Source organism: Plenodomus lingam (genome assembly GCF_022343315.1).
Source record: "Plenodomus lingam strain CAN1 chromosome Unknown contig_9, whole genome shotgun sequence".
Taxonomy (NCBI): Eukaryota; Fungi; Ascomycota; class Dothideomycetes; order Pleosporales; family Leptosphaeriaceae; genus Plenodomus; species Plenodomus lingam.
Window position 1 is genome coordinate 1,399,862 of NW_027093973.1, and position 27,200 is coordinate 1,427,061.

Genomic DNA, 27,200 nt, shown 5'->3' on the forward strand with positions numbered 1-27,200 from the left:
ACTACTAGTAAAGCCTAAGAATCCTTATAGAGAGGCTATAGCGTTCTTGTTATACCTATAGAGGGGTGTAGAGCTAGTGCAAGCTACTATTATATTTTAATAGTAATAATAATAATAAGTAATAAACTAGTCCTAACGCCTAGCTAAAAAGTTCCTAAAAGGTAATATAGTTTAGTTTATAATACGTAATATAAAGATAAACTAACTAAGTAAAAAGTTTAACTAGCTATAAGTAAAGTATAGAGTAATAGAAGTCCCTACTCTACTTATAGTAGTATTAGATTTACTAGGGAACTTATATAAGACTGTGTATGTAGATCTACTAGAGAGAGCTACTAATAACCTGCTACTAAGCTAGAAGCTTTAAAACTTATAACTAGGTCTAATAGTTACTCTAGAAAATAAAGATATAATACTAGATAAATAGGAAGTAGAAGAGATCCTTTATATAAAGAATATAAGAGGAAAAGGAAAGTATTAAGTCCTAGTAAAATAGAAGGGGTATATTAATCTAATATAGCACCTACTAGAGGTAGTATAGGATACTAAGGCTCTAGATAGGTTTAAGGAATAGTATAGGGATGCTACGCATAATAATAGCCTAATATATATAAAAACTAGGAGGTAAGGGTAAAAGGAAACTAAAATAATAACTTAGACCTTTATTATAATTAAGAAGTAGAAAAGTATTAGAGATATCTTTTATTTATCCTAATAATACTCTAAGTAAGTGCCCTACTACTAAAGTTTTATAATATAGCTAATAATTAGGTAGTAGTATCTATACTATTACTATTTATAACTAACCTCCTCTTAGCCCCCCTTAAACTATTATTTATATTATTCTAATACCTCTATATCTCTTAGTAATAGTAGTAATACTTACGTATAGCGTAGGTAGAGGAAGACTTAGTTAATAAGTATAAGTAGTAGTAGTAGTAGTAGGAGGAGAGTAGTGCTTTAATAGCTTACTAACGCGTAGCACCCTAGGCCTAAAGAAAGTAAATATTAGAATAGATATAAAGGGAATAAGGGAAAATTAATACTAATAATAAGAGTCTTAATACTATAGGTAGTGCGCTTAGTAGCACTCTTAAGCTTATTAATATAAAGGTTAGTTTAGGCCTAGGTCTTGTTTATACGCTAGTTAATATACTAGAAGGTAATACTAGTAGTAGTAGTAAGTAATATAACATTATTATTACTATAACTACTATATAAAAGTGTAATAGTAGACTAAAGTAGAAATACTAGAGTACTAGTAGTAGATAGAATAATAGCACTAAGCTAATACTAATTATAGGCGCGTAAGTAGGTAGTAGGGGCAAGTAGAGTAATAGTATTATTAGTTTAAGCCCTTAATATAAGATTCTTAAAATAATAGTAGAGCTAGTAGAACTATAGTATAAACTAGTAATAGGTGCCTTTAGTAGGTTTCTCTATAAAAGTACTAAGGGTCCCTTTCTTTATAATATAAAGGTAATCCTCCTAGTAACTATAATAAAACTAAAGCTAGTTATAGAGAGCTTAGTAAATATTAGGATTATTAGTAAGGATAGCTTCTAACTAAGTATAAGTCTTATAGCTATAATAGTAGGACTTATATAATTGCCCTAGATATAGTTAGAACTTGCTATAAAGAAAATAAAAATTAAGGGGAACTTACTACTACCTTCCTAATAGTTATACTTACTAAAAAGATAAAGCTAGTTAATATACTAATTATAGGGAAGTGGCTTTATAAAGCTACTATTATACTCCTTATTATCTAAGTTACTAGAAATAATAAAGCTACTAAGTAGCTATATTTAAGGAGACGTATGCTAAGTAAAAGTTAGTGCAGGAAATATAGGGAGAATATTAGAAGTACGCACCTTATCTTAGTAGGCCTAGTATAGGGTCTAACTACCTTATAGTAGATCCCTACTACTAGTACTAGTAGTAGTAGATAAGGATATAATAGAGGCTAGATAGGTAGGATTAATATAGAGAGGGTAGAGAGAGGGCTAATTAGTAGGGAAAATCTATTATATAATAAAGTAAGTTTAGGAAATTTATAGTAGGGGGGGGATAGCTATATTAGAACTTTTATAGTAGGGTGCTAAAATAAGCGTATAGACGCTACGCGCGTGTACTACTTAATATATAGGCCTGTTATAAATTAGGAAGGAATATAAAGATATAATAATAAAACCTAAGAATATATAGAAATAAAGCCTAAAATAGATTATAGGGTACAAAGATATAACCCTAGACCCCTAGAAAGATAATTTTATAATAGTTTATAGGGAAGGTTAGGGGTATATAAAGGGCTTAGGCTTATACCTAAGCCTAGGTTTAACACAAGATAGACTAAGTCTAACACTACTACTAAGTAAACATATTACACACCTATAAAAAGGCGCAGAGGGCTTACCTCTCCTTTAAGATACTAAATACTATTATTAACGCTTATTGCATTCTCCCTTAAGGCTAGTCTATAACAATTATTACCCCTAGACACTAGTAGGCTTAGAATAATATTAGTAAGAGATAGTAGGAGGGTTAGGTTATATATGCCTTAATATAGACTACTAACTAGAAGTTCTAGATATATAATATACGCGGCGTTAGTAAATAACTAGAATACTACTTAATTTCTAATATCTTTATAGCGCTTATAATTAGCGAAGTTAATATTATTATAAATAATAACTACCTATAGATCTAATATACTAGCGCGTAATTTAGACTATACTATATATTAGTACGTGCTATAGGTACACGTTTATAGTTATAAAGAAGAAGAGGCAAGGCTTGCTAGTAGGTAGGCTTGTTAGTTAGCCTAGGAGGTTACAGAAGTTTAGAGGAGGTAAGGCTTACTAGTAGGTAGGCTAGTTAGTTAGCCTAGGAGGTTGTAGAAGTTTATAGAAGTTTAGAGGAGGCAAGGCTTAGTAGGCTTAGCTAGCCTAGGAAGTTTATAGAAGTTTATAGAAGTTTATAGAAGTTATAGAAGTTTATAAAAGTTTATAGGAGGTTATAGAAGACTAGTAGAGGCTAGCCCTACTAGTAGCTAAGGAATTATATAAGTTAAGAACCTAGCGTTATATATACTATAGCAAAGTTAGCTAGCCTTAAGGCTTAGGTGTTAATATACCTATATAAATATATAAGTCTAAGGCTAGATAATATCTCTATAACTTATTAAGGAACTCTAGAGGCTTAAAAATATAAACCTAAATATATAATAAACGTGTTAGAGCTCTCCTAGGTAAATAAATAGTATAGGATTATAGTAACTAAGAAGAGGCGCTTTATATATATAAGAGTTATATTACTAGCCTAGTATAAGGTTAAAAAGGCACGTTAGTTTTATAAACACCTATAGAGTATATAGTATAAAATAGGAGCGTCTATCTCTATAAGATAAGTTACACTACTAAAGTTAAAATCCTCTACTAGGGTCCTAGTTATATATACTCTAAAGGGTAGTAACTAGATTAATACGCTTAATTCTTGCTAATACTATATAATAATAGGCTACTCTTTAAATATATCCTTATTATAGAGCTCTAAAAAGATATCCTCTATAATCCTACGTTACTTCTTAATAGTATTATATTATTAACTAGTAGATATAACTAAGTATTTATTATCCCTAATACTAGCAAATATAGATATAAATATCTTAAATAACTACCCTATTTCTCTAAATAATAGGAGGACCTTATTTATCTTTATATCTTTACTTATATAGTAAGTGTAGAAAGAGGATATAGGCTATCTATTAGAGGTAGATCTTTACTATATATAATTAAGGGAGGTACGTTTAATAGGGGTGCTATAATAGCTCTAGTATAGTGTACTAAATTAAGAGTATCCTTATAGTAGCGTAAAGTTAATAAGTAACTAACTAGGTGTCTTACTATCTAGCCTAGGTCTAATAGGGGTAATAGGTATATTAAATATTATTAATTATATAGTATTAGTAATATAATAATATACTATTTCTAGATACACTAAGTAATAGTATATAGTTATAGGGATAGCAAGGGGTAATAAAAGTTATACTATAGAAGATAGGCTATTAGATAGTACTAGTAAGGTAGGAAAATAATATAGTTAAAGATATAATATATAGTATTAAAGGTAGAATCTTAGCTACTAATAAGTTAAAATCACGTATTACTAAACTAAGCCCTAGTTTCCCTTAGACGCTCTAGCTAAAATAGCTGTTCTACCCTCCTATTAGCCTAGAAGTTTTTAGAAGATAATTAAATATATTCCTGCCCTCCTATTAGTTTAGAAGTTTATATAAGTTTACTAGCGGCGCGCTTGCGTGCCGCCAGGCCTAAATGGGATAGGCGGAACGCCAAATTTCAGTCAGAGCATCTGATTCATGAGATAACATTATCCCCCCCCCCCAAGCCCGTACTGCTTAGAACGGGCCCTCGATGCATAAGCCATCGTGTACAGAATATATGAATCGTGTCCACTTGGGAGGGGGCCTGCTTATGCAAAAGGATATCCTGCAACGGCGCCTGTGCAGGAGCAAAACTCCATGGTGATAATTGACCGAGATTGGGAGTCGGTGCTTCTTTTAGGGGAAAGTCGGTTACACAGTACGACGCCAGTGTGGTGATCATGGTTCGAGCGTTTTGGTCTCAAAGAGGGGCTTAGCGTGCGGGTGGGCATCAGGGGGTACCGGTAGTCGAGCTATAGGATTGTATACATTCAGCGACGTCCTGCAGGCTTGTAAGTGTAAGCATCTCAGTGTTTGTAGTGTTTGTAGTGTTTTGCTGGGGCACGGGGCAGCGTGCATGTCAGGGGAGAATGAGTTTACCGCTGTGCATACTTTCAACGGTTTCTCAATTCATGGGCGATGGTGATCGTTATTCCACCTGACCTCCGACACACAATGGGAAGGCACACGTCTTGGCAATCGGAGGTCCCGCCACCTTCCTCCGACATTACGGAAGGACATCGCAGTCCACCACTCTCCCCGTTCCAATTACCCATCCACCCCGATATTTCAAACCCGCCGTGATGGAATTGACACGGAACGTCGACACCGCAACTCTTTCTTCTCCAAATCCCACAAATCAATCATCTTTCCTTCTCGGACGAACATGATGCCCAGCCGTGCCATCGTCCACAGGTAGGACCGAGATTGGCGAATCCTTGGTAACGTAGTCGGGCCATGGTACGAAGAAGCTTCGACTGTCGATCCTGTATTATACCGAACCGGATCTCCTGGTAGTATGTATGTAGGCACACGTATAGGTAGCCTACTGTACCCCGGCCTCGTTCCAAACAGCAATAGGTTGGCGTTTCTTGGACGATAGGTACTGTACTATGGGAACTACCAAGGATGGGTACCGGCCGTATCGTGTCGACGATCTTACGATGATTTATTTTCGCGAGCCACCGTTGATGGCTGTCGGGTGGTGAGGCCGAGGCCGAGGCAGCACCTGGTGCATTCATTTGTTGCTAATATTGTAGAATTGGATTGGGGCTGAGTGGAGCCACGTGCTATAGTGTGTAGAGAAGAAAGAAAGAAAAAATACGAGCTGTGTGACGGTGGTATGGCTGGGTGGCTTGTGTTGGTGTTGACGTTGAAGTTGCATCGAGTTTGAGTTGGTGCGGTCACTTTGCCTGGACAGACTGGTCGCGGGTTTCATACCATGCGTCGCGAACCAGTGTGATCTGTTGTGGCCCTTCTCTAAGCCTCTCCCACTCGTGGAAGCCTTGTCTCGTAGTCCCAAGTAGGCAGACTGGAAATCCGACCGTCTACGTAGGCCTACCTACATGGCATACTGCGAGAATGCGCAGTGGAGATGACACGGACCCATAATGTAGATGACACAAACTTTGCACTCGACAAAGAATCATCATCGGTTTATCATTGGGGTTGTATAGCCATGCCGTTCTGCCTTGCCAAGCAGGACTAGCAAGGTTTCTTGCGGGAGGGGACGCCGAAATCTTGTTGGGGTTTCTATCTATACTCGCCTATGGCATTTATATGTGCCATGGCTGCGTAGGTATCGTATCGTGTCTTTGCAGATGCGTGTCTGTTCCCATTCAGCTCGTGGCCCTAGCTGTCGAATAGCCGATACGAAGTCCTACACGACTGGCATCTCCAAAAGAAAGCCCAACACACAGAAAGAAAGGAGGCCGAGTCGTACAAAGGGACCGGGTCATGGAAAAATACAATGGCGACGTGGTCTCTCCTCAGTACGCGGTCGGTACTTGATGAAGGAGCAGATGCATCATGCAAAAAGTCCCATTCCCATCAAGAGCTGAGAATAGAGCGAAAAACATCCGAGTCTGTCTGAAACAAGCAGTTGTCTGTGGTTGCCTGATACCGTCTGTGCTTTGTTCAACGTCGCTGTCAATTGACCCAGCTCTTGGGGATTTTCGAGATTGTCTGTGGATGTGGCTGTGTGGCCGAGGGTGTGATGGTACTATAGACTCTCCAAGCATGCCAGAGCAGAGATTACCGTGGTATAGGTATGGGAAGATGCCCCACTCGTCTCCAGAGTCTACCGGTACCGTATTGTACATGAGTGGTTGATTGGGTTATTGCCTATATCAGCTTCAGCCTTGTACCGGTACAGTGCCTCCTGTATACTACCGTACAACCCCACCCCTCACTCGTTTGCTTGCTGTACCGGTACCGCTACCTGCTCTGATCATGCGGCACATGGCTGCATATACCACAGTACTTGACTAGCGAACAGTAGCAAGCAATCTGTAGCAGCATAGCAAGCGGACTGGCTTGGTGTCGGGCCGGGCCAGGCCAAGGGTAATGTTGCTATTTCTAGTAGTCATCATGCACGATGATTCTACTAGGCTAGGTGGATTGCAGCCAGCACAAGGGTTTTTTATTTCCCCGACGAAGTTGTGAAAGACTTGGCCCTGGGCCTGTCCGTTTTCTCAGTCGATTGGGTTACTTTGGCACGCGCTATGAGGAAACAAAAGAAGCCTTGTTCTACGCATTCATGGGCTCGAATTGTTGGCTGGGTACATGTGTCGTCTTATGCAATCCCCATGACCAACGGTTGGACCGTCGTTTGTTCGTCCAGTGTGTGCTGTGATTCGGCTCCATTTCCATGACAGCTCTCGGAGCCCGTTCAGTTCACGAGGTGCATCGATATCATGTCGAGGTATTGACGTTTTCGTGTTGTGTTATCAGAGGCTACTCTAGCATACGACCTTGCGCTTGGAACACGATGGATGTGTCTGGTGAAGCGTGACGGGCAAGAAAGAGGAGCAGCCTCGTCGTGTAATGTGCGGTAATGTACCGGTGCCCTTGCCCGGTGCACCACCACTTTGCCGCCGTCTCACTCACCCTGCCAACGCCTCCCAGTGCCTCCACAGCCATGCCGTCACCGTCGCTCCCTTCTCTCCTCGCTAGGCCGTCGACAGAATGAATCCTTCGCGCCCCTTCAGCCCTTTTAGCCGCGCCGCCCAGAACACCTTTCGCAACCCGCTCGACTTTCTCGGCAACCTGTCGCGCGCCGCTGTACAGCAGCAGCAGCAGCAGCAGCAGCAGCAGCAGCGACTCCCGAGTGACAACAAGAGGAAGAAGCGCAACAGCAACCATCTATCGCGTCGCAATCCCAGCCTCAGCTCGCTCGACGATACGGACCACTCGGACGTGGAGCAGTACGCCCAGATGGAGGCCAGGCGCAGTCACTCGACGCACAACTCGCAGTCGGAGCTGCATCCCCCCTCGATCCCCTTGATCGACTTTGGCAGTCGCAGCACCAGCCCTTATCCGCGCAACCGCAGTGCTGCTCAGAGCGAGGACGACGACGAGGACGACTTCGAGGCCGTCAGCAGCTTACGGCCATTGGTCACCCATCATGGCAGCAAAGGAAGCCATGCGTGGAGGGGCTTCTGGCGACAGGGCGGGCCAGCCGCCTTTTTCTTTGGCACCTGGCTCGGCTGGCAGGTGTGGGTGGCCCTGCTGGTCTTCTGGGTAGGCGGCTGTGGCTTTGGCCTGCTGCTGATGAACCGCTTCATCATGTTGACGGGCATCTACAAGTGAGTCTTGTTTGTTGCTGTGAAGACGCTCCATGTTGCCAGACACCAACTGATACAATCCTTGCTCTCTAGGCTGACCTACCCGCTCACCGAGACATACGTCCAGCTCCTCATCACCCACCTCCTCCTCATCTTCGTCTCGAGCCTCCTCCGCTTCCTCGGTAACCCCCTCCGCTTCATAGGCTTCGCTGCGGCCATACCACCCTCCCAGCCTGCAGCGCCGCAAGGGGGAGCTTATCGAGGAAGCCGGAAGCCGGGCATAGCTGCATTCGCTGCTTGGCTATCCAATGGATCAGGGGGCATTGCGGGCGGCGGCCTCTTCGAGTTTGACTGGCAGATTGCCAAGCAGGTGCTCCCACTGGCAGCCCTCTACGCTGCCAAAGTGCTCCTCAGCAACTACTCCTTTGCGTACGACGACCCCTCGTTTTCCCACCACAACCCGCTGACAACGATACTAGCTACGCTCCCCTCCCGACATACCAGCTCGCCCGCATTGGCATCACCCCGCTCGCCCTCGTCTTCTCGTGCGTGCTCCAAAAGGAAAACTTCAGTGGCGGCACCCTCTCCTCTGCCCTCGTCGCCACCCTCAACCTCTTCTTCGCTTCCTACCGCTCCAACATCCGCGTCACATGGGAGTCCGTCGTCGCCGGCGTCTTCTCCTCCATCTTCGTCGCACTCTACCCCATTCTCCTTCTACGCACCTACCGCCTCGTGCTCGCCAGCCTCGTGCCCCAAGGCGACATCCTCTCCGGCTACCCCTCAAGCGCTGAGGAACCCGGCAACAGAGAGGAAACCCGCGCCTTCTACCGCACCCTACACTACACCTCCCTCCTCACCCTCCTCCTCCTCACCCCCATCGTCCTCGTCTCCGGCGAACTGCCCCACATCTACCGCAACATCCCCTTTCTCGACGTCCCCTTTTTCTGGGCCATGATGCTCTTTGGCGGCATGGGCTCCTGGGCCGTCTTTTCTAGCACCCTTTTGCTCGTCAAGGCAACATCCCCTTTTACAGCGACGTTTGTGCATGTGCCCCGCAGTGCGTTTCAGCTCGTCGCGATTAGCTTGTTTAGGGCGCCCGCGCAGACTTGGGTTGCCGTTGTGTTGTGCTGGGTTAGTAGTCTGTGGTTTTTGATCGCGAGGCGGGAGGAGGGGAGGAGTCGGGATCGGTTTCGCTTGGAGGGGCGGTAGATGGTGTTTACTCTTGCATGGTCAATTTTTTCTTCGGGCAAGTTTGATGGAGAACTTGTGCTATTCAGACAACCATTTTCAGTTTTTACCCTTTTCCCACAAATCACATGGAAACATGGTCCTTGTTTTTCTTTCTCGCCCATGCCCGCCTTTTTGGTATACAAACAGCATCATGAAATCTGCGAGGCCAGTCCTTGCCGCCATGGAAATCTTCCCTTGTCTTTTTTTAAGGCACTGGGCTGCACTTGGTAAAGCATTTTCCACCTCGCGTCACGTCAAGTCAGGTAGGTGCCCGACTGACATTTTGGTCGCAAATAACATGTGTGTAAAAACTCTGCCTTGTGCTCGGGCGTGTAGGTACTATACAGGGAAAGACTACACGTTGGTCTAGGGAATAGCATCTAAAGGGCTGAAGAAAGTGAGGATGGAGAATGTCCAGTATGCAGAGTACATGTACCAGAAACGAAAGAGCAAAAGGAAATAAAAAAAAACAAGAGCATTGGGAGCATTGTACATTCTCATCCTTCAACCCTTGACTCAACAAATACCTACATATCCAATCACGCGCTCCACGCATCGAGGGAACATAGCCATGGCGTACCCGTATGATACATCATATCCAACCAACCCCACCCAATCTCCCCTCCCAAACAAACACCACCTCACCACCCTCGCCCTCTCACCCTCTCCCCTTCTCCCCCGTCTCACCACCACCCCCCATACTCGCCGCCATCACCACACTCCCCCGCCTACTCTCCCCACCCTTCAAACTATAATACCGCTTCCAAAAGCTCTCCCTCGGCCCCTCAAACTGCACGCCTCCAACCCCAGCAGATGCACCCGCACACACCGCCCCCGGCCCCGCACTCGCCCCTGCAGTCTTCCCTGAAAACGGCACAGGCAGTGTAATCCCGAGTCCCAGCCCCGCAGCCCGCGAACTGCGTGTCGCAGTAGCAGGCGTCGCAGTAGGCGCAACACCAGATTGCGGATTCAGTTTTGCGCTGCGGCGTAGCTGCATGAGACTTCGTTTTTTCTTGGGGGCGGCGGGGCTGCGGTGCGTGGTGAGGGTGGTGAGGGCGGTGGAGGTGGATGAGGGGGTGGGGTGGAGGGGGGAGATGGGGGAGGGAGGGGCGGCGGTGGAGAGGCGTTTGATGTCATCCCAGCCTAGGTGGGTTGGGGCGTAAGGGAGGGAGATGGGGGAGGGGGGTGTGAGGGCTTGGGAGGGGGTGGATTTGGGGTAGGAGGTTGATGGGGAGGAGATTGAGGGGTCTGAGGTTGGTGGCGGGGAGGTTGAGGAATGGGAGATTGGTGGGCGTGGGTGATGGTGTTGTTGTTGTTGTTGACGATGATGATGATCATGTCGGCGGCGATGATGTTCTGGTGAGTATTCTCGGACTGCAATGGTGGGTGCTGGTGCACTGGTAGGCTGGCGTTGTGGGCGATAAGGATTGTTGGAGTTGAATTTGATAAAGGGGGGTTTAGTGGGTAGTCTACCATCGTTTGGCAGGGTTGCCCAGGGCGTGCGTGAAGGGACTCTGTATGTTGGGGATGGAGCATATATCAGTACTGAGTCTTGTGATTCCGTTATTGCGTCTGTTCGCAACGGAAGATCGGTGTCGTGCTCGAATGGATTGGTGATGCCCGACTCCCTCGGTGACGGTTGATTGTAGCAGGAAAGCGGTCCGTGGCGTGATTGTGTGCGGCAATTGGGAGCGACAATCGATGGCGCAGAAGGTGTAGTATTGCTCATACATTGGCTTCTGCTTCCGGTACTCCCAGTACTCCCGTGGCTCCTTGCGCGCGCATGGCTACGATGCAGAGTCCCGACAAAGGGACTTAGACTTGGACATGTACTGACATACTCATGAGACTCCTGCGAGGGCCTACTGTTGTCTGATTCTGTGGCAGACCATTGAGAAGTCAGCCTATACTGCGAATCGTATTGCGAATTGTTCTCCACAATTCTGAGCGCAGCAGGAACTTCGACGGACGACCGTGGTGAAGAACCAGAGGCTTCTATGTACGCCTGAGTATATTCATTTGAATCCCTAAACGGATTGCCGGGATCGCTAAATGGCGAAACACCAAGACCAAATCCTGCTCCAGATTCAAGAGAGGTTCTCGCTGTCCCAACAGCACTCTGGGGTGGCAAACCCTCAGCACCACCAGACATGAAAGCTGGCGTATTGTTGTCGTCATCATCCTGGGTACTTCTCCTGGCAGCCGGAGGGTCATACAGATGACCCATCTTGGGATACATGCTATTTTGCGACATTGTACTATTGTGCCTTGCTGCTCGGGTTGAATGATATCGGCGCACGACGAAAATAGCCGCAATGACAGCTAGAAGAACACCAGCAAAGCTAGCAGTAGCTACACCTGCGGTCTGTGAAAGGGTCAAGATCGGTTGGTCCGATTCGGGCTCTGCGAGCATTGTTGTAGACGCGGATGAGACCGGTGGCAGTATAGGTTTCAAGACCGGTGAAGGTGTAGCCTTGGAACCCAAATCCGAAGTCGATGAGTCTGTAGACAGACTCGCTGCCGCAGATGAACTTGTGCTTTGCGAGACATTACCTCGAGCTGATGAAAGAGTAATAAAAGTGGACTTTGTGGTTGTGATAGTGTCCTCGTTTGATATGGGAGGCGCAAAGAAGCCTTGCATCCTTGTCTCATTAACATTAGTACGCTGTGGTTGTTCCGAGAGTGGTTGAGTTATCGGTAACATGATATGAGCAATGCTTTGTGGCGAAGAAACATAAGAAAAAGTAGCTTGAGGCGGTGATGCATCTGCAGTCGAGTTGTTGACACTAGTTTGAGAATAGACAGGCGTGCTGTCCGCGGTGATAATAGGGCTGGAGCTTTTCAGACCAACCGTGGGGAACCCGCCTACAGTTTTTGTTGGCTCGGAAGCATTGAAGCTCTGCGGGAAAAGGCTATTGGAAGACGGTCTGGAGAGCCCAGAGGACGGCATGGAACTATTGCCATGGAGATTGGTTGATGTGCCGGCTGACGGAAATACTGATGGGTAGGGCGACAAAGCGCCCGATGTTGACGATGCAGTCTCCGAAGAATTGGACTGGCTGGCGATAGTAGCGATCATGGTGCTCAATTGAGGGATGGCGGGATAGGTGGCCAAAGGTATAGTCGGAGTAGTCGTTGTGGCATTGCTGAAGACAGCAGACGCATGATGGGAAACACTCGAGGATTCGGTTATGACGGACGCCATGGATACGCCGTTTCCAGAGGTAGTAAACGGAGTTGGGTGAGTATCATAAGTTTGGTTCATCCCAAGACTTAACGACACGATGGGAGTGGCGATCCCCAGCGGCGAAGCGATCGCAGTAGAGCTGACGGGTAGAACCGATGTGGTGGTGGCAGCGAATTGCAAAGACGGGTTGATCGACGAGGGCCCAGCAGGACTCGGGCTGGGAGGAAGGAGAATGTCTGGCTGCGATTGCGAGGGAAGGCTACTAGCACTTCTTGAAATAGTTTCATTCTTAATCGGAGTAGCAATTGCAAGAGGAGAAGGGCTCTCGAGCGGGCTGGGACTGGAAGCTGTGGCAAAATCTTGACTATTGATAGGGGTCTCTGTCGGAACCAGACCAGCCCATCCAGAAGGCCATTGCCCGTTTGATACGCTCGTTCCTGCTAACGAAGATGTTTCGTTCCTAGTTACCGATGTTGCTATGACAATGGCAATATTTGTAGACGATGTCGAGTTAGGAGCGGCGGAAAGCGATGAAGATGGCAATGAGCTTCCTGCTGAAACAGGAATTAAATTGTTTTGACTAGAGTCTGTTGTCTCTGATCGGAAGCTGGCATCCTGTAACGTAGAGTTCGTGCTCCACATCGGCGTCGACGAGACGTGAGGTGGCAAGGACAAGATGGGGAGGATACTGGTTGATGTTATGGATACATGTGCACCACTTGATGAAGAGCTTTTCCTCCATAATGTGGTTATGGTAGGAAAGGCCTGATGACTTTGCGACAGAATAGTCAAGCCACTGGTAAAAACTACGGCCGAAGAATTTCCAGGTCTTGACTCATGGCTGGAGGGTATCTCGAGAGATGTGGTCGTAGGGCTTATTGTTTCCGGGGTAGCTTGAGGCAAAATAGTAGGTACGACCAGCAATATAGAAGACGAGGGTAAATGACGCGTGAAATCTACAGCCGGGGATACCTCTGACTCGAGTGATGTGATAGGTGAGGCCAGTAGCGTAGACTGTGATCGACTTCTATCTTTAAGTGAAGTCACAATGTAGGCTGATAACGATGCTCGTCTGTCCGATGTTGAACCGACCGAGGATGCTCCAATGGAGGGTATCGCTAATGATATTGCTAATGTTGGGGAAGGCTGAGAGCTAATGCGGAGTAGGCTGGTACCAGGAACCGGTGCAATGGACGACCAGTGAGGCGATATGGAATTAGTAAATAGTGTTCTCGACTCATCGTGTGTGGTTGGTGAATTCGGGCCAAGCTTGCTTCCAAGCAAAGAATCTGGGGTCGTCAAAGTTTCCAATATAGTAGTTACGTGGCCCACAGGTAAACCTGCCGTAGTCGTAGTGACCGGCGTGACTAGTGGGGAGATAGAACTGACTCTAGATGGCAATCCTGTGGCAGTCTTCAAAGTGCTTGAAATGTCGAAAGGAATTGAAGGTACAAGTATGGGCTCCTTGGAAGTCTCTGCAAGTGTTGTTGAAATTTGAGTTCCATTTTGAAATCGCGGTTGATGGCGCAGTGGTATTGGTAGCCGAAAGTCGACAGTCGTGGTACTATGTTGATGTTCGTCTGTCCATACTGTGCAATCTTAGTTTGCGCCGTCTAAGGGACTGAAACTGAAACACTTACAGTCCATGAATGGTATGGCCTCCACGACTCCAATCAATAACCCAATGCAGGATAGACAAACGGCCTTTATGATCCCTCCCATCGCATTGTCGCAGCAGCACTGCCTACAGCGATTGACTCTCGTAATTGACAGAAAGGACGGCAAAGGAAACAAAAAGATAGATGGAAGAGAGAAACATACGCTATAAAGGCCAACACAAACGCTACTACCGCTGCATACTATAACGCTCCAACGCCTTGCCTCCCATATGGAGACCATAGGCATTCTGTAATGGCTGCATGTTCCTCTGAAATCCATGTTAGGCGTAGTGTACCTGCATGGGCTGTCAACCCTATCTATTCTGTGGGGCTGAGCCGCATCCAACACCGAGAATACCTTCCCTGGATAACAAACGAGGTAAGCTATGATTAGCACACAAACCCGGTGGTGGCGCTCATCCTTGCTGCCTTGCATATTCCGAGAAGCCTGGGGAGAAGGTAGATATTGATCGCATGTTTCAGAGGGCGTGGGGGCGCATCCAATTTACTGTTAATCTTGACACGAGTCCCTATGAATGTATGTGTAGTGTATGCGCAATGTGAAGTGTCTCTTATTTGACTGCCGGGTACAAATGTAGGTGCCATCTTCGTGATCGTTGAGCCGGCGCACGCGACTTGAAACCGCCGCGGCGGCTAAGGCACATAGTTTCGCCGTGGAGTTGAATATGACGAAATGGATGCATGTGTTGATATGATGCGGCGTGGGTTCCTTCACTCCAATTCGAGGCACAGTGCAGTGCTGTAGACTTGACGAAGCTCCTGACCACTGGCTACAGAGCGTTCGTATCGGGATGGCCCGTACAGGCAGGTGAATTCTACATTACCTACTCGCTAGACCCCTCAACTCATGATACAGCCTCGCTGTTCTACCCTTCAGCGGTTGAGCCATTTCCCGTCACTATGTTTGCCTGGGTGTCGCGAAGGATTTCCTGCAGCCAAAGAGGCAGAGCGCGTATTCTCTTCGTCAGGGCTGGGCCAAGGACAAGCTGGCCACTCTTGGCAGCGAGAATCTGATTGACCATGGCGGAAGCAACATCTTCCGGCTCCAGCAACTTCGCGCCGACGCTTTTCAGACCGGCCTGGAGAGTGGGGTGAGAGGTGATTGCTGACTTGGTCCAGCTGGGGTGGACAATGCTAGTCTTGATCTCAGGGCACTTGTATCGATGCTTGATCTCCTGGGTGAGACCCTCATGAAAGGCCAGAAGCGCGGCTTTGGTGCAGGCGTAATCAACAGCTCCTGCAAAGGCTACGAAAGAGGCCAGACTTGCGACACTCATGATGTGGCCTTTTTTCTTTGCAATCATGTCTGGAAGGAACTCCTGCACGGTGCTCCAATGGCTGAGAAGGTTGATGTCAAACAGCTTCTGAAGGCTCGCAGGTGGCACGTCCAAAATGGTGTAGGCATTCCCAATGCCTGCATTGTTGATGAGGATGGAGGGACATCCCAAGTCAGAGCGGATAGCATGGGCTGCTTCACGGATGTTATCCCTGGAGGTAATGTCGCACTTGTAATATCTAATGCATTTCCGATCCTCTGTAGGGATGTCAGTAGTGAGATTGTGAGGTTTGCAAAGTACCTACCGGTGGTGAAAGATGCCTCGAGAGGGCTGACGTCCAAGACAGCGACTTTGACGCCCTGAGACACGAGCCTCTTGACGACACAGGCTCCTATTCCTCCTGATCCCCCCGTGACAACTGCGACTTCTTTGTCCCAAACCCACTGACTTTTGTCGCTTTTCCAGCCCCACCTGTTTGCAGCCAGGCGATTCAATGCCGAGTTCAAGTCGACGACAGCCCACATAGGCAAAGCCCACTTGAGATACCATTGTAGGGTGGTGAATGAAGAGGCTGTCAGAGAGAAGCCGTCAAGTCTGAAGGACTGTGGCTTGATGAGGCGGACAGCGATGGATGCCACAGTGAGTAAGACAAGGCGAAACATGGTGGCTGAAGGAAGGGGGTAGGTGTGTACCTGGCAGAATCTAGATTTGGGGGCAAGCAACGACTCCTTTGAAGTAAAGCAGTGCTCGCACCAGATGCCTCGTTTGGTCTGAGGTGAGATCACTGGTAAGTTAAGTTTCGGAGATGTTCAAACCCGGAGAGCACGTTGGTTCGGGGCCCAAGCTAGAATTGGGACAATGTAGCTACGAGTACTCTACGGTAGACTTGTGAAGATGCCGAGGCACGTTGATGTGGTGCAAGCAGTGGTGCGGTATCATACTATACTAAAAGAGACCAGACGATGGTTAGGTAACAGTTGGCGTGATGATCTCATAGGCTGGCCTGGGACGCGACTAACATGAATTACCCTTTCCCAATCCAATTGAATAGTTCACCTTTCACCTTCCCGCCCACTTGCACTCTCGCCGCCTTTCACCCCCCGCTCTTCACCTGTCCACGCAACGGAACGCATGTCTTTCGCTAGGCCCGCGTTTCTGAGCGGTACACTGACGCCATTCTTGTATCCGGCGTTTGAATGCTCGCTTCCCTCGGTGACGCGCACCTGCCGCCTGCGCAAAAGATTCACGCTCCCGGTGCGATGCAGTTCAACAGCCACAGATGCCGTCAACATACGACCCGACACGCAAGCATCGCGGCTCGACCCTGCAGCAGATGACTACTCACTGACTCCGTTTGCGGATCGGTGCATTGTCACAGTAGAGGCTGGTGGTGGTGGCCACGGCTGCGTCTCGTTCCTGCGTGAGAAATATATCGAAGAGGGACCAGCAAATGGAGGTGACGGTGGCAGTGGGGGGAATGTCTACATTCAGGCAGTCCGCGGCGAGACTTCGTTGCACAAGCTGGCTCGACGACGGCTGATCAAAGCCGGCAGAGGCAAGAACGGGCAGGGCAAGGTCAAGGGCGGTGAGCGCGGCAGCGACATCCTCATCACAGTGCCCGTTGGTACCGTTGTGCGGGAAATTCAGCGGCACGACCCAATTTCCATCATGGAGGAAGAGCATTGGAAGATGGAGTCGTACGAAGGGGAAGCAGACGAGTCTGGAGAGGACAAGGGAAGCTACAGGAAGGATCGATGGCTCGTCTATCCAGGAACGGTGCCCGCAGAGCTGAACCGGATGAAGTTTCCCAAGCTCCCACCGCCGCGACGATCACATCTTGCTGCCCTCGAGCCCGACTCTCCCATCTGGCTAGACTTGGATAAGCACATGGAGACACCAATGCTGATTGCAGCAGGTGCCATGGGAGGATTGGGCAATCCTCACTTCATGACGCCCTTCAACAACAGACCCAAGATGGCCACGCGAGGTGATGAAGGATTGAAGATTTCGCTGCAGTTGGAATTGAAAATACTGGCAGATTTGGGACTTGTGGGCTTGCCCAACGCAGGAAAGAGCACGTTGCTGCGAGCGCTAAGCAACAGCCGCGCACGAGTAGGCAACTGGGCCTTTACAACCTTGCAGCCAAATGTTGGTACAGTTGTGCTCGACAACCACAAGGGACGACCACTGGTCACGTCACGCAACAAGCATGGCGAGCTACGTGACAACTTCACAGTAGCCGATGTCCCAGGCCTTATCGAAGATGCCCATCTTGACAAAGGCCTCGGCCTCGGCTTCCTACGCCACATTGAACGCGCCGCCGTCCTGGCCTTTGTCATTGACCTAAACGCCGGCGACGCCGTCGACGCCCTCAAGCTCCTCTGGCGCGAAGTCTCCGAATATGAAACCCTTCGCGGCAAAGAACTCAACGCCGAAACACAGCGCAGAATGGTGACCTACCGTCCCGCCGGTAGTCCCGCTCCCATCACACAAACGTCTGATCTAGTAGCCACATCCCCCCACCTCGACCCATCCCCCGAACCCCTGCCCTTCCTCACTTCAACACCCATATCCTCGAAACCGTGGTTTGTCGTGGCGACAAAGGCAGACTTGCCAGATACACAGCCCAACTTCGACGACCTCTGCGTCTACCTGGATGCAGTGAGTCAAGGCGGACAGCCGCATCCGAGCGGGAAGAAGAATGCTTGGAGGCATAAGTTGCAGGCTGTTCCTATTAGTGCGATTAATGGCGAGGGAACGCAGATTATACCGCAGCTGGTTATGGATTTGTTGGAGGGTTGATGATCGATATGCTTGTGTATCCCTTTTGTCCCCTTTTTTCTTTCCCGTACTCGAGCTACGTGCATACATATATGTATCATTCCGCACTAACGCCGTGTCAAGATGAGGACGGTCTGGACTCAGTAGTCAACATGGTGCCTTGCTTGATTGAAAAAAAGGAAATTCCTCAAGACGCAAGGTGTCTAGCGATGATGTGCAAGTCATGAAACTGCTTATGCTATTTTCCCTCCTGAGTAGATGACCCAGCAAGCCACAGGGGGTGATGCACACGCGCCTGGTGGCGGGAACCATATTCGCAGCTACAGCGTAGATGTGATTGAGAGTGCACTTCGGATGCTGTGGGAAGCATACATTGTGTGAGACATGATCTCCTCTGCATCGCCATGTATTTATTCCTCCAAGAACACAACCAACGAAACTTCGCTGGATAATCTAACAAATAAAAAAGGGCATGAAAATGCGTGAACACGACTATTTGTCCGACTTGATATTCCCATTCTACGACGCCCTTCTCGAACCTCTTCAGCGCGCTCCCCAATCCAAGCGGCCCCTTGCCCTGGCACGTCAAGAGGACCTTGCAAGACTGCAAAGCCGCGACCTGTAAAATAGCCGCCCCATCTGGAGTGAGAAATCGGCAGCGTGCTGCATATCATCCGCGCGAAGTTTGAGCGCCAAAAGTACAGGGTCGTAAGAGATTCGGCTGTTGGACTGCGGTTCAGGCACGATTTGCATGCGTCGGTGGCAGAGGGGTAGGCTAGAAAGGGGCTCGTGAGTGAACACGACTACTTGCCGTGGCAGGGACGTGGTTTTCGGGGTGGGATAGAATCGAAAAAGATTTATCCAAGTAGACCTTCACCACGTCTACCATCCTTGAGGCATCCAAATTCTAGTTTGTTGTGTTCCGTGCACCCGACTTCTTGGGCTGCAACGGAAAAAGTTTGCTCATCCTGCAGCTTCCTGGACCTTGTTGGTTGACGGAGGCTCGTCGATGAACTGCGGGGGCGCAGCATCATCGAGCATGAAACTGGGGACACCAGACGACTCTCCAATGCCCTCAAAGTCGACCTCGTCGCCAAGGGCCTCCAGCTCGGCATCCAGCTCCGACTCGTCCACGTCCTCTGGCACATCGTAGCTGCGACTGATGGCGTCTTGAATGTCGTTTCCCATTTCCATGAGATCAGCCATCTCGTCCTGAATCTTTTCGATTTGGTCAATGTTGACCTTGCCATACTGCTTCTTCAGCTCCTTGGTGGTAGTCTTCATGGCATCGATGGTGGTCATTGTGTTCTTGAGGTTGTCCTGCATCATGCCGGCCTGCTCCATATTCCACGACTGTGCCTGTAGCTGGTCGCGCTGGCCCTCGTACATTTTGCGCTGCTGGAGGACCTTGAGGGCTTTTTGCTTCATGGCGGTCTTGCCTGGGCCGTCGCGCATCTTTGCGAGTTTCTGTTGGTAGGCGGAAAGCTCTGCGTTGAGCTTGGCGAGTTTGACGTCGAGGCTTTCTATGCGTGTGTCGACCTAGGTAGATGGGGTTAATTGTCCATTGGTGTACTTGTGGCAGGTATATGGAGGGAAGAGGGCGACATACGTTTGAGATGGCGCTGTTCAGTGTTGGCTTGGGCGCCGTGCTTTTGGCTCCAAAGAGGCGGTTCATGGTGGATGTGGATTGAATGTAGTATTAGGTCAGGGGGGAGGTGGAGTGAAGTGGAGTGGAGTGGAGTTGAGTACTCTATGACCTGTTGGGGAAGGGGATGAATGTTGTTGTGGACTTTCTTGGGTGTTGAAGTGTGGGGTGAGGACGGTAAGGCAGTCGCGAATGGTGATCCAAGCTCCGGCAGCGACCCGCGTCATAGCATGTCACGTGTCACGATTATCCCCCCGCACACATGCAGTTAGCTCTGTTTCACTTGAAGTGTTGGAACGATGACAATGAACATTGAACATTGAATGAAGACTGCAGGCTCCACGTGATTTGGCCACCTAACATAACACGGCTACTGCTTAGTAGAAGAATTTCATGGCACAAAGTGGAGAGCATTATACATGGCTGTGCATAGGAATAGTAAATAGTCGTAGACATGTACAGTATCACGGGGGATGGGCATGAGTGTTAGTACCACAGACATGGTCTCTGCCTGTAACACGTCAAAACAGGGAGGAAGAGAGAGAGGGACAGAGAGAGAGAGAGAGAGAGAGCCCCGCCTCCAACAGCTCTTAGTACTACTTGTGCAAGTTCGAATCAACAGAAACAGGGAAAAGAAGGAGCGGGTGTTCAAATTAGGTGTAAAGAGCACATGTGGTCCATTTGATCAAGTAGTACATGGTTCGGTAGCCATGCCCAACAGGGGTGTCGTGCGTGTCCATTGACCCTGACATAAGGTAACCAACCCGACCATAACAAACTTGTGTCTTGGGGGGGGGCAGGGGAGCTGCAAGTGACATGGCATGCCCACCCACTTTTGCACCTTGAACCCTTTCCCAGTATTTCTAACGACCCTTACGACGGCCCGGTGCATGGAACGGCTCTACTTCGCTTCTTCTTCTTCTTCTTCTTCTTCTTCTTCTTCTTCTTCTACTTCTCTACATCTTCTTTTGGAGGACCCTTGTTTTCATTTCGTGTGTGTGTGTGTGTGTGTGTGTGTGAGCGAGAGTGAGGAACAGAGAGAGATCTCATCCCTCCCCCCACCCCCCCCCCCTCCCTCTCTCTCTCCACCCCCGCCCTGTTTCTCGCTACAACAGGCCAGGGACTGGGTAGAAACTCGGTACGTACCTGGTCCACCCAGCCTGTGGTAGTGCAGCCCAAGCCACCGCCCTGGGGTGTGTGTGTGTGTGTGTGTCTATCTGTATCTTTCTGTGTCTGTGTGTATCTCTGCTTGCAAGCAAGTGTGTCGTTGGGTCGCACGCGATCTCCTGTCTCAAACACGAAAACAACAGCGACTAACAAAGCTACCCGCGAGTGCAGGTCTTACTCTGCCCTCATCTGGTCCCATGAAGGTCCATCTCAGTTGCCTGCCCCGCCCCCTACTATCGACATCGCATGAGCTCCGCTGAGCTGGCGTCGCTCTCGAGTCCTTCTCTTGTCTGCCTTCTCCCCCTCCCCCCGCCTCCACCCCGCTCACGAGGTTTCGATTGGATTGCCCCGCCGCCCGCCCTCGTAAGCCGCAGAAACCACACAACCCGCCATGTTTTGGCGCTTCGGCGGGTACGCGCAGCTGTCGTCGCTCGACAGCATCCTCGACAAGCCTGACGTCACGGTGGAGGAGCTGCTCGACGAGTCAGACCTCATCCAGGAGCTGAAGCAGCAAAACTCCAAGCTCATCGAGTACCTGCGCGACGAAAATGTCCTCGAACGCCTGCTGCGCTATGTCATAGCCACCAAGGCTGCAGCGCCCCACGACGACGAGGCAGCAGCCGAAGCCGCCCACGAAGCCCGCAGCCCCAGCCGCCAGAGCTTCTTTGGCAAGGTCAGGGCCCGCTCCCTGTCCACCAGCAAGTCCGATGCGGGCGACAATGAGGAGAACAAGGAGGAGCGACAGCGCATGAAGTATGCTTACGTCTCGTGCGAGATTCTCTCCTCTGAGGTCTGGTCGATATCCGAGGCCGTCCTCGAGAACCAGGACACGCTGCGCCAGTTTTGGGCCTACATCAAGCAGCCAGCGCCCCTCGATCCCGTCCAGGCCGGCTACTTCATCAAGGTCAATGAGTCGCTGCTCGACCGTAAGATGGAGGAGATGCTCGACTTCTTCAAGTCGCTCGACAATGTGGTGACTGACATGCTGCAACACGTCGACTGCCCTGTGATCATGGACCTACTCCTGAAAATTATTAGTCTGGAGAAGAGCGAAGGAGGTCAAGGTATTGTGGATGTACGTCTTCTTGAAATTCCATAAACATGAGCATCCAGCTAAACAAAAGACCCCAGTGGCTACAACAGCAAAACCTCATCCCCCGATTGATCTCCTTTCTCGGGCCCGACCATTCCACTTCGACGCAGACATCTGCCGGCGATTTCCTCAAGGCCATCATCACCATATCTGCGAATGCCACCACACAAGACCAGTCTGTGATCGGCCCGAACGAATTGACGCGCCAGCTCGTCTCCGAGACCTGCCTGAAGCAATTGATTGACTTCATGCTGCGTGGTGGGAACCCGTTGACTGTAGGCGTTGGTATCATTATCGAAGTCATCCGGAAAAACAATTCAGACTACGACCTGGAGAATCAAATCGGACCCGTCCCAAAGAATTCTGATCCCATTTACCTAGGCACATTACTACGAGAGTTTGCAAACCACATACCTCAGTTCATGGAACTGGTCAACAGCTCAAGCCAAATCATCACGCAAACCGATGGCAGCACGACGACGAAGAAACGCGAGCTCAAGACGGCCTTTGGCGAAAAGATTGAGCCGCTTGGATTTGACCGATTCAAGACTTGTGAACTCATGGCCGAATTGCTACACTGCAGCAACATGGCCCTACTCAACGAACGTGGGAGTGAGGCCGAGGTGAGGAGGCGGGATGCCGAGCGCGAACGTCTCAAGGCAGAGGGCAAGCTCACCTCTGCTGGTGGCAACCTTGGGGAATTCTCCAACAGCGTCGATAGCCAGGGCTTCCACCATGCACGTGCACCATCCATGGACTCGCCTGCGGAGATCAAGCCATTGCACGTACAGAATAGTGCGGATGACGACTTTGAAAAGGTCATTGCTCCCGAAGTCGCCATCCAGTCGCCCAACGATACGTCGCCGGAGAAGGAGCAAATCGGCGAGCCACTAGAACGTTCACCCAAAGTCATGCCCAAGGAATCCCCTGCCGAGAAGCCGGCATCAAGCGAAGGCGAATTCGTCGTTGAGCCCCTGACCCCACCCAAGGATACATCGGCAACGACAGAGTCGACCAGCAGCACTCCCAAGCCGGCAGATGATGCCGAGTCACCTACGTCGGCTGGACTGTCTGCCAAGGTCGGCGGTCTTGATCTGGACAACGATACAGTGATGAACGATCGTCAAGACGCAACGGAGCCTACAAAAATAGAGGCTGCAACCAAAGACCTTCCTTCTCTCTTGACGCAACAACTTAGCCAATCTTCCAAGACCGACGATCTTCCTGAACCACTATCACCACATGAGGATGATAAGCCTGCGCCACTCTTCGCGAATAAGAGCCGCGAAAGCAATACCGAGGCTCCTCCGGCGGTTGACACGTCGCGATTTACCGCACCTGCATCAGAAGTGGATTTAGAAGCGACACCAATTGACGAATCTCAAAGTGCACAGTCGGTCATATTTGATAACATCGATGACGGCGGAGTGGCCTTTGAGCTCGACATTGACGGCTCGCCGGTTGTGGGCGACCTTTTGAAGATAACATTCGTCCAGAACAAAGTCGTGCCAACCATTCTTGTAGGTACATGTCCACTCGAGTAGTAATTGACGACTGATTTGCGCAGGACTTCTTTTTCCGCTTCCCTTGGAACAATTTCCTCCACAATGTAGTCTATGATGTCGTCCAGCAGGTCTTCAACGGACAGATGGATCGCGGATACAACCGTTCCTTGGCCATTGACCTTTTCGACACGGGACGAATTACTGAACGCATCATTCAAGGGCAAGCAGACAGTGACAAGGCCCAAGCAGCCAAGGGAACACGGTTAGGCTACATGGGCCATCTCACGCTAATTGCCGAGGAAGTATTGAAATTCACCGAAAGACAATCAGATGAAGTGCTCTCACCGTTGGTCCTAGACAAGGTCCACGCCGAAGAATGGGTGCATTATGTCGAGAACGTCTTGGCAGAAACTAGGGAACGCGACAACGCCATTCTCGGAGGCGTCCGACCCGACATGAGTGTTGGCCCCCGTCAAACGGTGCTCAATGCCGTCAACGCAGCCAACAACTTTGGCGGCGACGGCGGACTATCGAATGCGAGCCTCGCCAACAATGGCAGCATTGGTCTAGATAGCATGGAGCTTACCAACCATGGTGACACTGGAGGTGGTGGGTACACCTTCGGCGGTGGCTCCTTGCTTAGTGGCTTTACTAACTCGAGTGATGAAGAAGACGAGGACATGGACGACGTCGACACCGAGAGGGAAAGAGAACAACGACAGGGACCTGTCGACGACTCCGAACAAGTGGGTGAAATCTCATTCGACGATGCTGACATGGACTATCGATAATCCTCACCTCACACCCATCCCACACCTCACAAACCGATCTTTCCCCGCGCTCGGTGCGTTTTCATTTTCTTATTTTTTTTCGGCGTCATTGTCGTCGTCGTCACCACCCCTTGTCTGATTCTGTTGTGTACGCCCTGTTTTATGACAAAAAGAGTTTGGAGGCAAATGGGGCTTTTTGCATGAGCGATGACATGGATTGTATTATGATGGGGTTATGTGTCTGTCTGTGTGTATGTGCTCTGCCTGTACTGTACATACATCCTCTTCGCCATCCGATTGGATGTATGATACATGATGATGTAGTAATATGCATCCCCCACCAAAGGGACGCGTTTCTCACTTGTCTCCTATGTGAATCATGTACGACTGACTTGGGTGATGGCTTCTTTTGATGTTTTGTTCGAACCTGTTGTCTTTATCTCTGGTTTTTGTCCTTGTTTTGTTTCTTCTTCGCCCTTTCTTTTCTTTTCTCCCTTTCCTTTTCCTTTTCCTCCTCTCCCCATCCTCACTCCCCTTCTACCCCCCAACCCCACCGCCCCCATCCACACACCCACAAACATCACCGGAGCCCAGCTAACATAAACTCCCCTCCCCAACCAGAACCCCCCCATCCCCGCACCCCTACAAATCCCCCCCTCCCGCGCACGTCGCCAATTCGCCCTCCGGCTTGCCCAGCGCAAGGCTGCGGCGGAAGCTGGGGCCGCGGCTGAAGAGGGCCAGGGAGAGAGAGATGATCGGCGGGGAGATGGTGTGGGAGGAGAGAGAGAGGAAGAGGGAGATGGGTTGGAGGGAGATGGGGCGGCAAGGGATCGGGATAGCTCGGTTATGCGGATGATGATGGTTGCGCAGGAGGTGGAGGAGCGGGAGGGGCAGAGGAGGTTTTTGAGGTTGTGGGAGGGGTTGGAGGGGGAGGGGGAAGGGGATGAGGAGGGGTGATGGCGTATGAACTGGTAGTCGAGATGACGGGGTTAGTTTACGTGTAAGATAAATTGAGTCACATCCAGTTTCCCCCTGTCCACTTTTGAGGGGTAAGTTTTATGTTTCAAGCAGGGTTTGTTGGGATTCTATATGTTGGCATTGTTCAGGTTGCATCCCACGCCGCCTTCACTCGGCTCTGAACATGCTGCATAGTAAACATCCAAATCTTCCTGTATCCCACATGCATAGTCTAAACCGTCCAAAGTCTTGAAATCATATCATACACACCCACAAAACACTCATGTATATATACATAGCCGATCCCTCCCCACACCAACACCCACACCCCTCACCAACTAGCCACCTGCCTACAACGATCAAACCCACCCCTCAACTGCCGCTCCGGCTTCACAACCTTCCCCTGCAACACCGTATACCGCACAATATTCTCACAATCCTCCGGCCTTACACGCGCAAGCCAAATACACTGCGCCGCGCCCCCCTCACGCGGCTCTCTATCTGCATCAAGCACGATCTCGCGCCCATCCTCATCCTTTACAGCGACGCGCTCAGATGCAGCGGCAGCGGGAGCAGGAACAGGAGCAGCAAGAGCAGAGACGTGGCGGTAGACCATGACGTTTGCAGAGAACTTGTGGCCGCCGACGTGGCTGATGAAGTAGATGCCTACGCCGCCGGGACGGTCGTCGTGGAGGTCGCGGTAGAGGCCGAGGGGTCGGAGGAGGCGTTCGAATTCTTTGCGCAGGAGGGGGGCGGATTGACCGCAGCGGGCGTCGCGGGTTTTTTGGCTGCACATTAGGATGAGGTATTTGTGGGGGCAGGGGCGGGGGGTGAGGGTTGGGGTTGGGGGGATGGTAGCGGTGGTGTTGGATGTGTTGGAAGAGGTGTCTGCTGGTGGTGGTGGTGGTGGTGCTGCTGCGCGAAGAGGTGTGTTGTTGGTTGGGCCTGGGTTGACAAAGTTGGTGATGAGGTCTGGGATGTTTGCGGGCGTCACGTTGTCTATGTACTGCCATGAAGGTAGTAGCAGGACCATGGTGCTGTGGTCCGAGTGGTCTGGGACGGGCATGTTGGAGGCTGAGAGCATGAGTTTCTGGGTTCTGATGTGAGTATATTGCTTCTTTTCTTTTTTCTTTCGATTCCCATCAACTACACAACTAACTTACCCCATTACTGGGCGTCACGCCTCCTCTATCAACAGCCTCCATGATGCTGCCCTTTTCATCCGCCACATCGCGAACCCAGTCTGTCTTGCCCGTCGCGACAATCAAATGGGTGCTCCATCCCTTGACATGGCCAAACAGCTCCTCCGTCTCATCGATTTCGAATTTGCGCGGATAGTTGACGGTGCAACTCGAGCAGTCGTGCAAGCAGTCGTCACCATCGACTTTGGGGTCGGTGCTCGGGAACAGTTGCTCCGTCCTCTGCGCCTTTGCGAATTCCTCGCTGTTCTTCAACGTGGGCACTTCCGAGGACGACAACGCCGACGAGAGCTTGTACGAGAGGTTTTTGAACATGGCTGGGACTATGTAGGCGTTTAGAGGCCGGCGCGAGGCTTGGGTAGGTGCCATTGTCAATTCGACGAGTCGATTATCATTAGATCTGATTAGATTTGCCAAGGCCCGCCGGTACGTGGGCGCGGAGTCCGAGAGCTTGCCGTAGCAGGGTGGTGAGTCAAGAGGCGAATGTCGGGGCAAGTTGCTCGGGACAAAGGATGGATTGGCTATAGCAAAGGAGAGAAAGAGAGCGGGAGAGACGAAGAGTCTTGATTCACGTAAGCTGCACTCCTTCTTTGAAGATTTCCGGGTCCATTGAGCCTCGTGCAAATCAGGCGAGCAGGCAACGACCACCGTTCGGACTTGCACCTTCGCCCCTTGTCAAGTCCGATCGCCTTCTCCGACCCGA

The 27,200-nt window shown here is 49.8% G+C and overlaps 7 protein-coding genes across 7 annotated transcripts; 3 read left to right on the forward strand and 4 right to left on the reverse strand.

The window, feature by feature from the left end:
• Nucleotides 1-7,408: 7,408 nt before the first annotated feature.
• On the forward strand, nucleotides 7,409-9,216 carry IAQ61_010936 (uncharacterized protein; the record flags this gene model as incomplete). The annotated part of the gene is made up of 3 exons (XM_003834951.2): nucleotides 7,409-8,028; nucleotides 8,101-8,436; nucleotides 8,487-9,216. The coding sequence occupies 3 exons, from the start codon at nucleotides 7,409-7,411 to the stop codon at nucleotides 9,214-9,216; spliced, it is 1,686 nt and encodes a 561-aa protein (XP_003834999.2).
• Nucleotides 9,217-10,706: 1,490 nt separating this feature from the next.
• IAQ61_010937 (uncharacterized protein) lies at nucleotides 10,707-14,071 on the reverse strand (the record flags this gene model as incomplete). Its single annotated transcript, XM_066098992.1, has 3 exons — nucleotides 10,707-11,024; nucleotides 11,075-14,013; nucleotides 14,065-14,071. 3 exons carry the CDS (start codon nucleotides 14,069-14,071, stop codon nucleotides 10,707-10,709), a joined length of 3,264 nt encoding a protein of 1,087 aa, XP_065951150.1.
• An 898-nt stretch (nucleotides 14,072-14,969) lies between these two features.
• Nucleotides 14,970-16,324, reverse strand: IAQ61_010938 (uncharacterized protein; the record flags this gene model as incomplete). The annotated part of the gene is made up of 2 exons (XM_066098993.1): nucleotides 15,685-16,324; nucleotides 14,970-15,637 (listed from the first exon to the last, which is right to left on the reverse strand). The coding sequence occupies exons 1-2, from the start codon at nucleotides 16,040-16,042 to the stop codon at nucleotides 14,970-14,972; spliced, it is 1,026 nt and encodes a 341-aa protein (XP_065951151.1). The 5' UTR covers nucleotides 16,043-16,324.
• Nucleotides 16,325-16,511: 187 nt separating this feature from the next.
• IAQ61_010939 (uncharacterized protein) lies at nucleotides 16,512-18,182 on the forward strand (the record flags this gene model as incomplete). The annotated part of the gene is made up of 1 exon (XM_003834955.1): nucleotides 16,512-18,182. One exon carries the CDS (start codon nucleotides 16,512-16,514, stop codon nucleotides 18,180-18,182), a length of 1,671 nt encoding a protein of 556 aa, XP_003835003.1.
• A 942-nt stretch (nucleotides 18,183-19,124) lies between these two features.
• IAQ61_010940 (uncharacterized protein) lies at nucleotides 19,125-19,836 on the reverse strand (the record flags this gene model as incomplete). Its single annotated transcript, XM_003834957.1, has 2 exons — nucleotides 19,125-19,700; nucleotides 19,771-19,836. 2 exons carry the CDS (start codon nucleotides 19,834-19,836, stop codon nucleotides 19,125-19,127), a joined length of 642 nt encoding a protein of 213 aa, XP_003835005.1.
• Nucleotides 19,837-20,715: 879 nt separating this feature from the next.
• Nucleotides 20,716-25,195, forward strand: IAQ61_010941 (uncharacterized protein). The gene is made up of 4 exons (XM_066098994.1): nucleotides 20,716-20,944; nucleotides 21,145-22,048; nucleotides 22,105-23,586; nucleotides 23,634-25,195. Exons 2-4 carry the CDS (start codon nucleotides 21,365-21,367, stop codon nucleotides 24,360-24,362), a joined length of 2,895 nt encoding a protein of 964 aa, XP_065951152.1. The 5' UTR covers nucleotides 20,716-20,944; nucleotides 21,145-21,364; the 3' UTR covers nucleotides 24,363-25,195.
• Nucleotides 25,196-25,299: 104 nt separating this feature from the next.
• On the reverse strand, nucleotides 25,300-26,866 carry IAQ61_010942 (uncharacterized protein; the record flags this gene model as incomplete). The annotated part of the gene is made up of 2 exons (XM_003834959.2): nucleotides 25,300-26,388; nucleotides 26,462-26,866. 2 exons carry the CDS (start codon nucleotides 26,864-26,866, stop codon nucleotides 25,630-25,632), a joined length of 1,164 nt encoding a protein of 387 aa, XP_003835007.1. The 3' UTR covers nucleotides 25,300-25,629.
• Between the last annotated feature and the right edge of the window lie 334 nt (nucleotides 26,867-27,200).

Bases quoted from the DNA above. Each gene is read 5' to 3' on its own strand.
- IAQ61_010941 (XM_066098994.1), top strand. From the start codon at position 21,365: ATGTTTTGGCGCTTCGGCGGGTACGCGCAGCTGTCGTCGCTCGACAGC. The intron at 22,049-22,104 runs GTACGTCTTCTT...AAAAGACCCCAG, and splicing joins GAGGTCAAGGTATTGTGGAT to TGGCTACAACAGCAAAACCT. The intron at 23,587-23,633 runs GTAGGTACATGT...TGATTTGCGCAG, and splicing joins AAGTCGTGCCAACCATTCTT to GACTTCTTTTTCCGCTTCCC.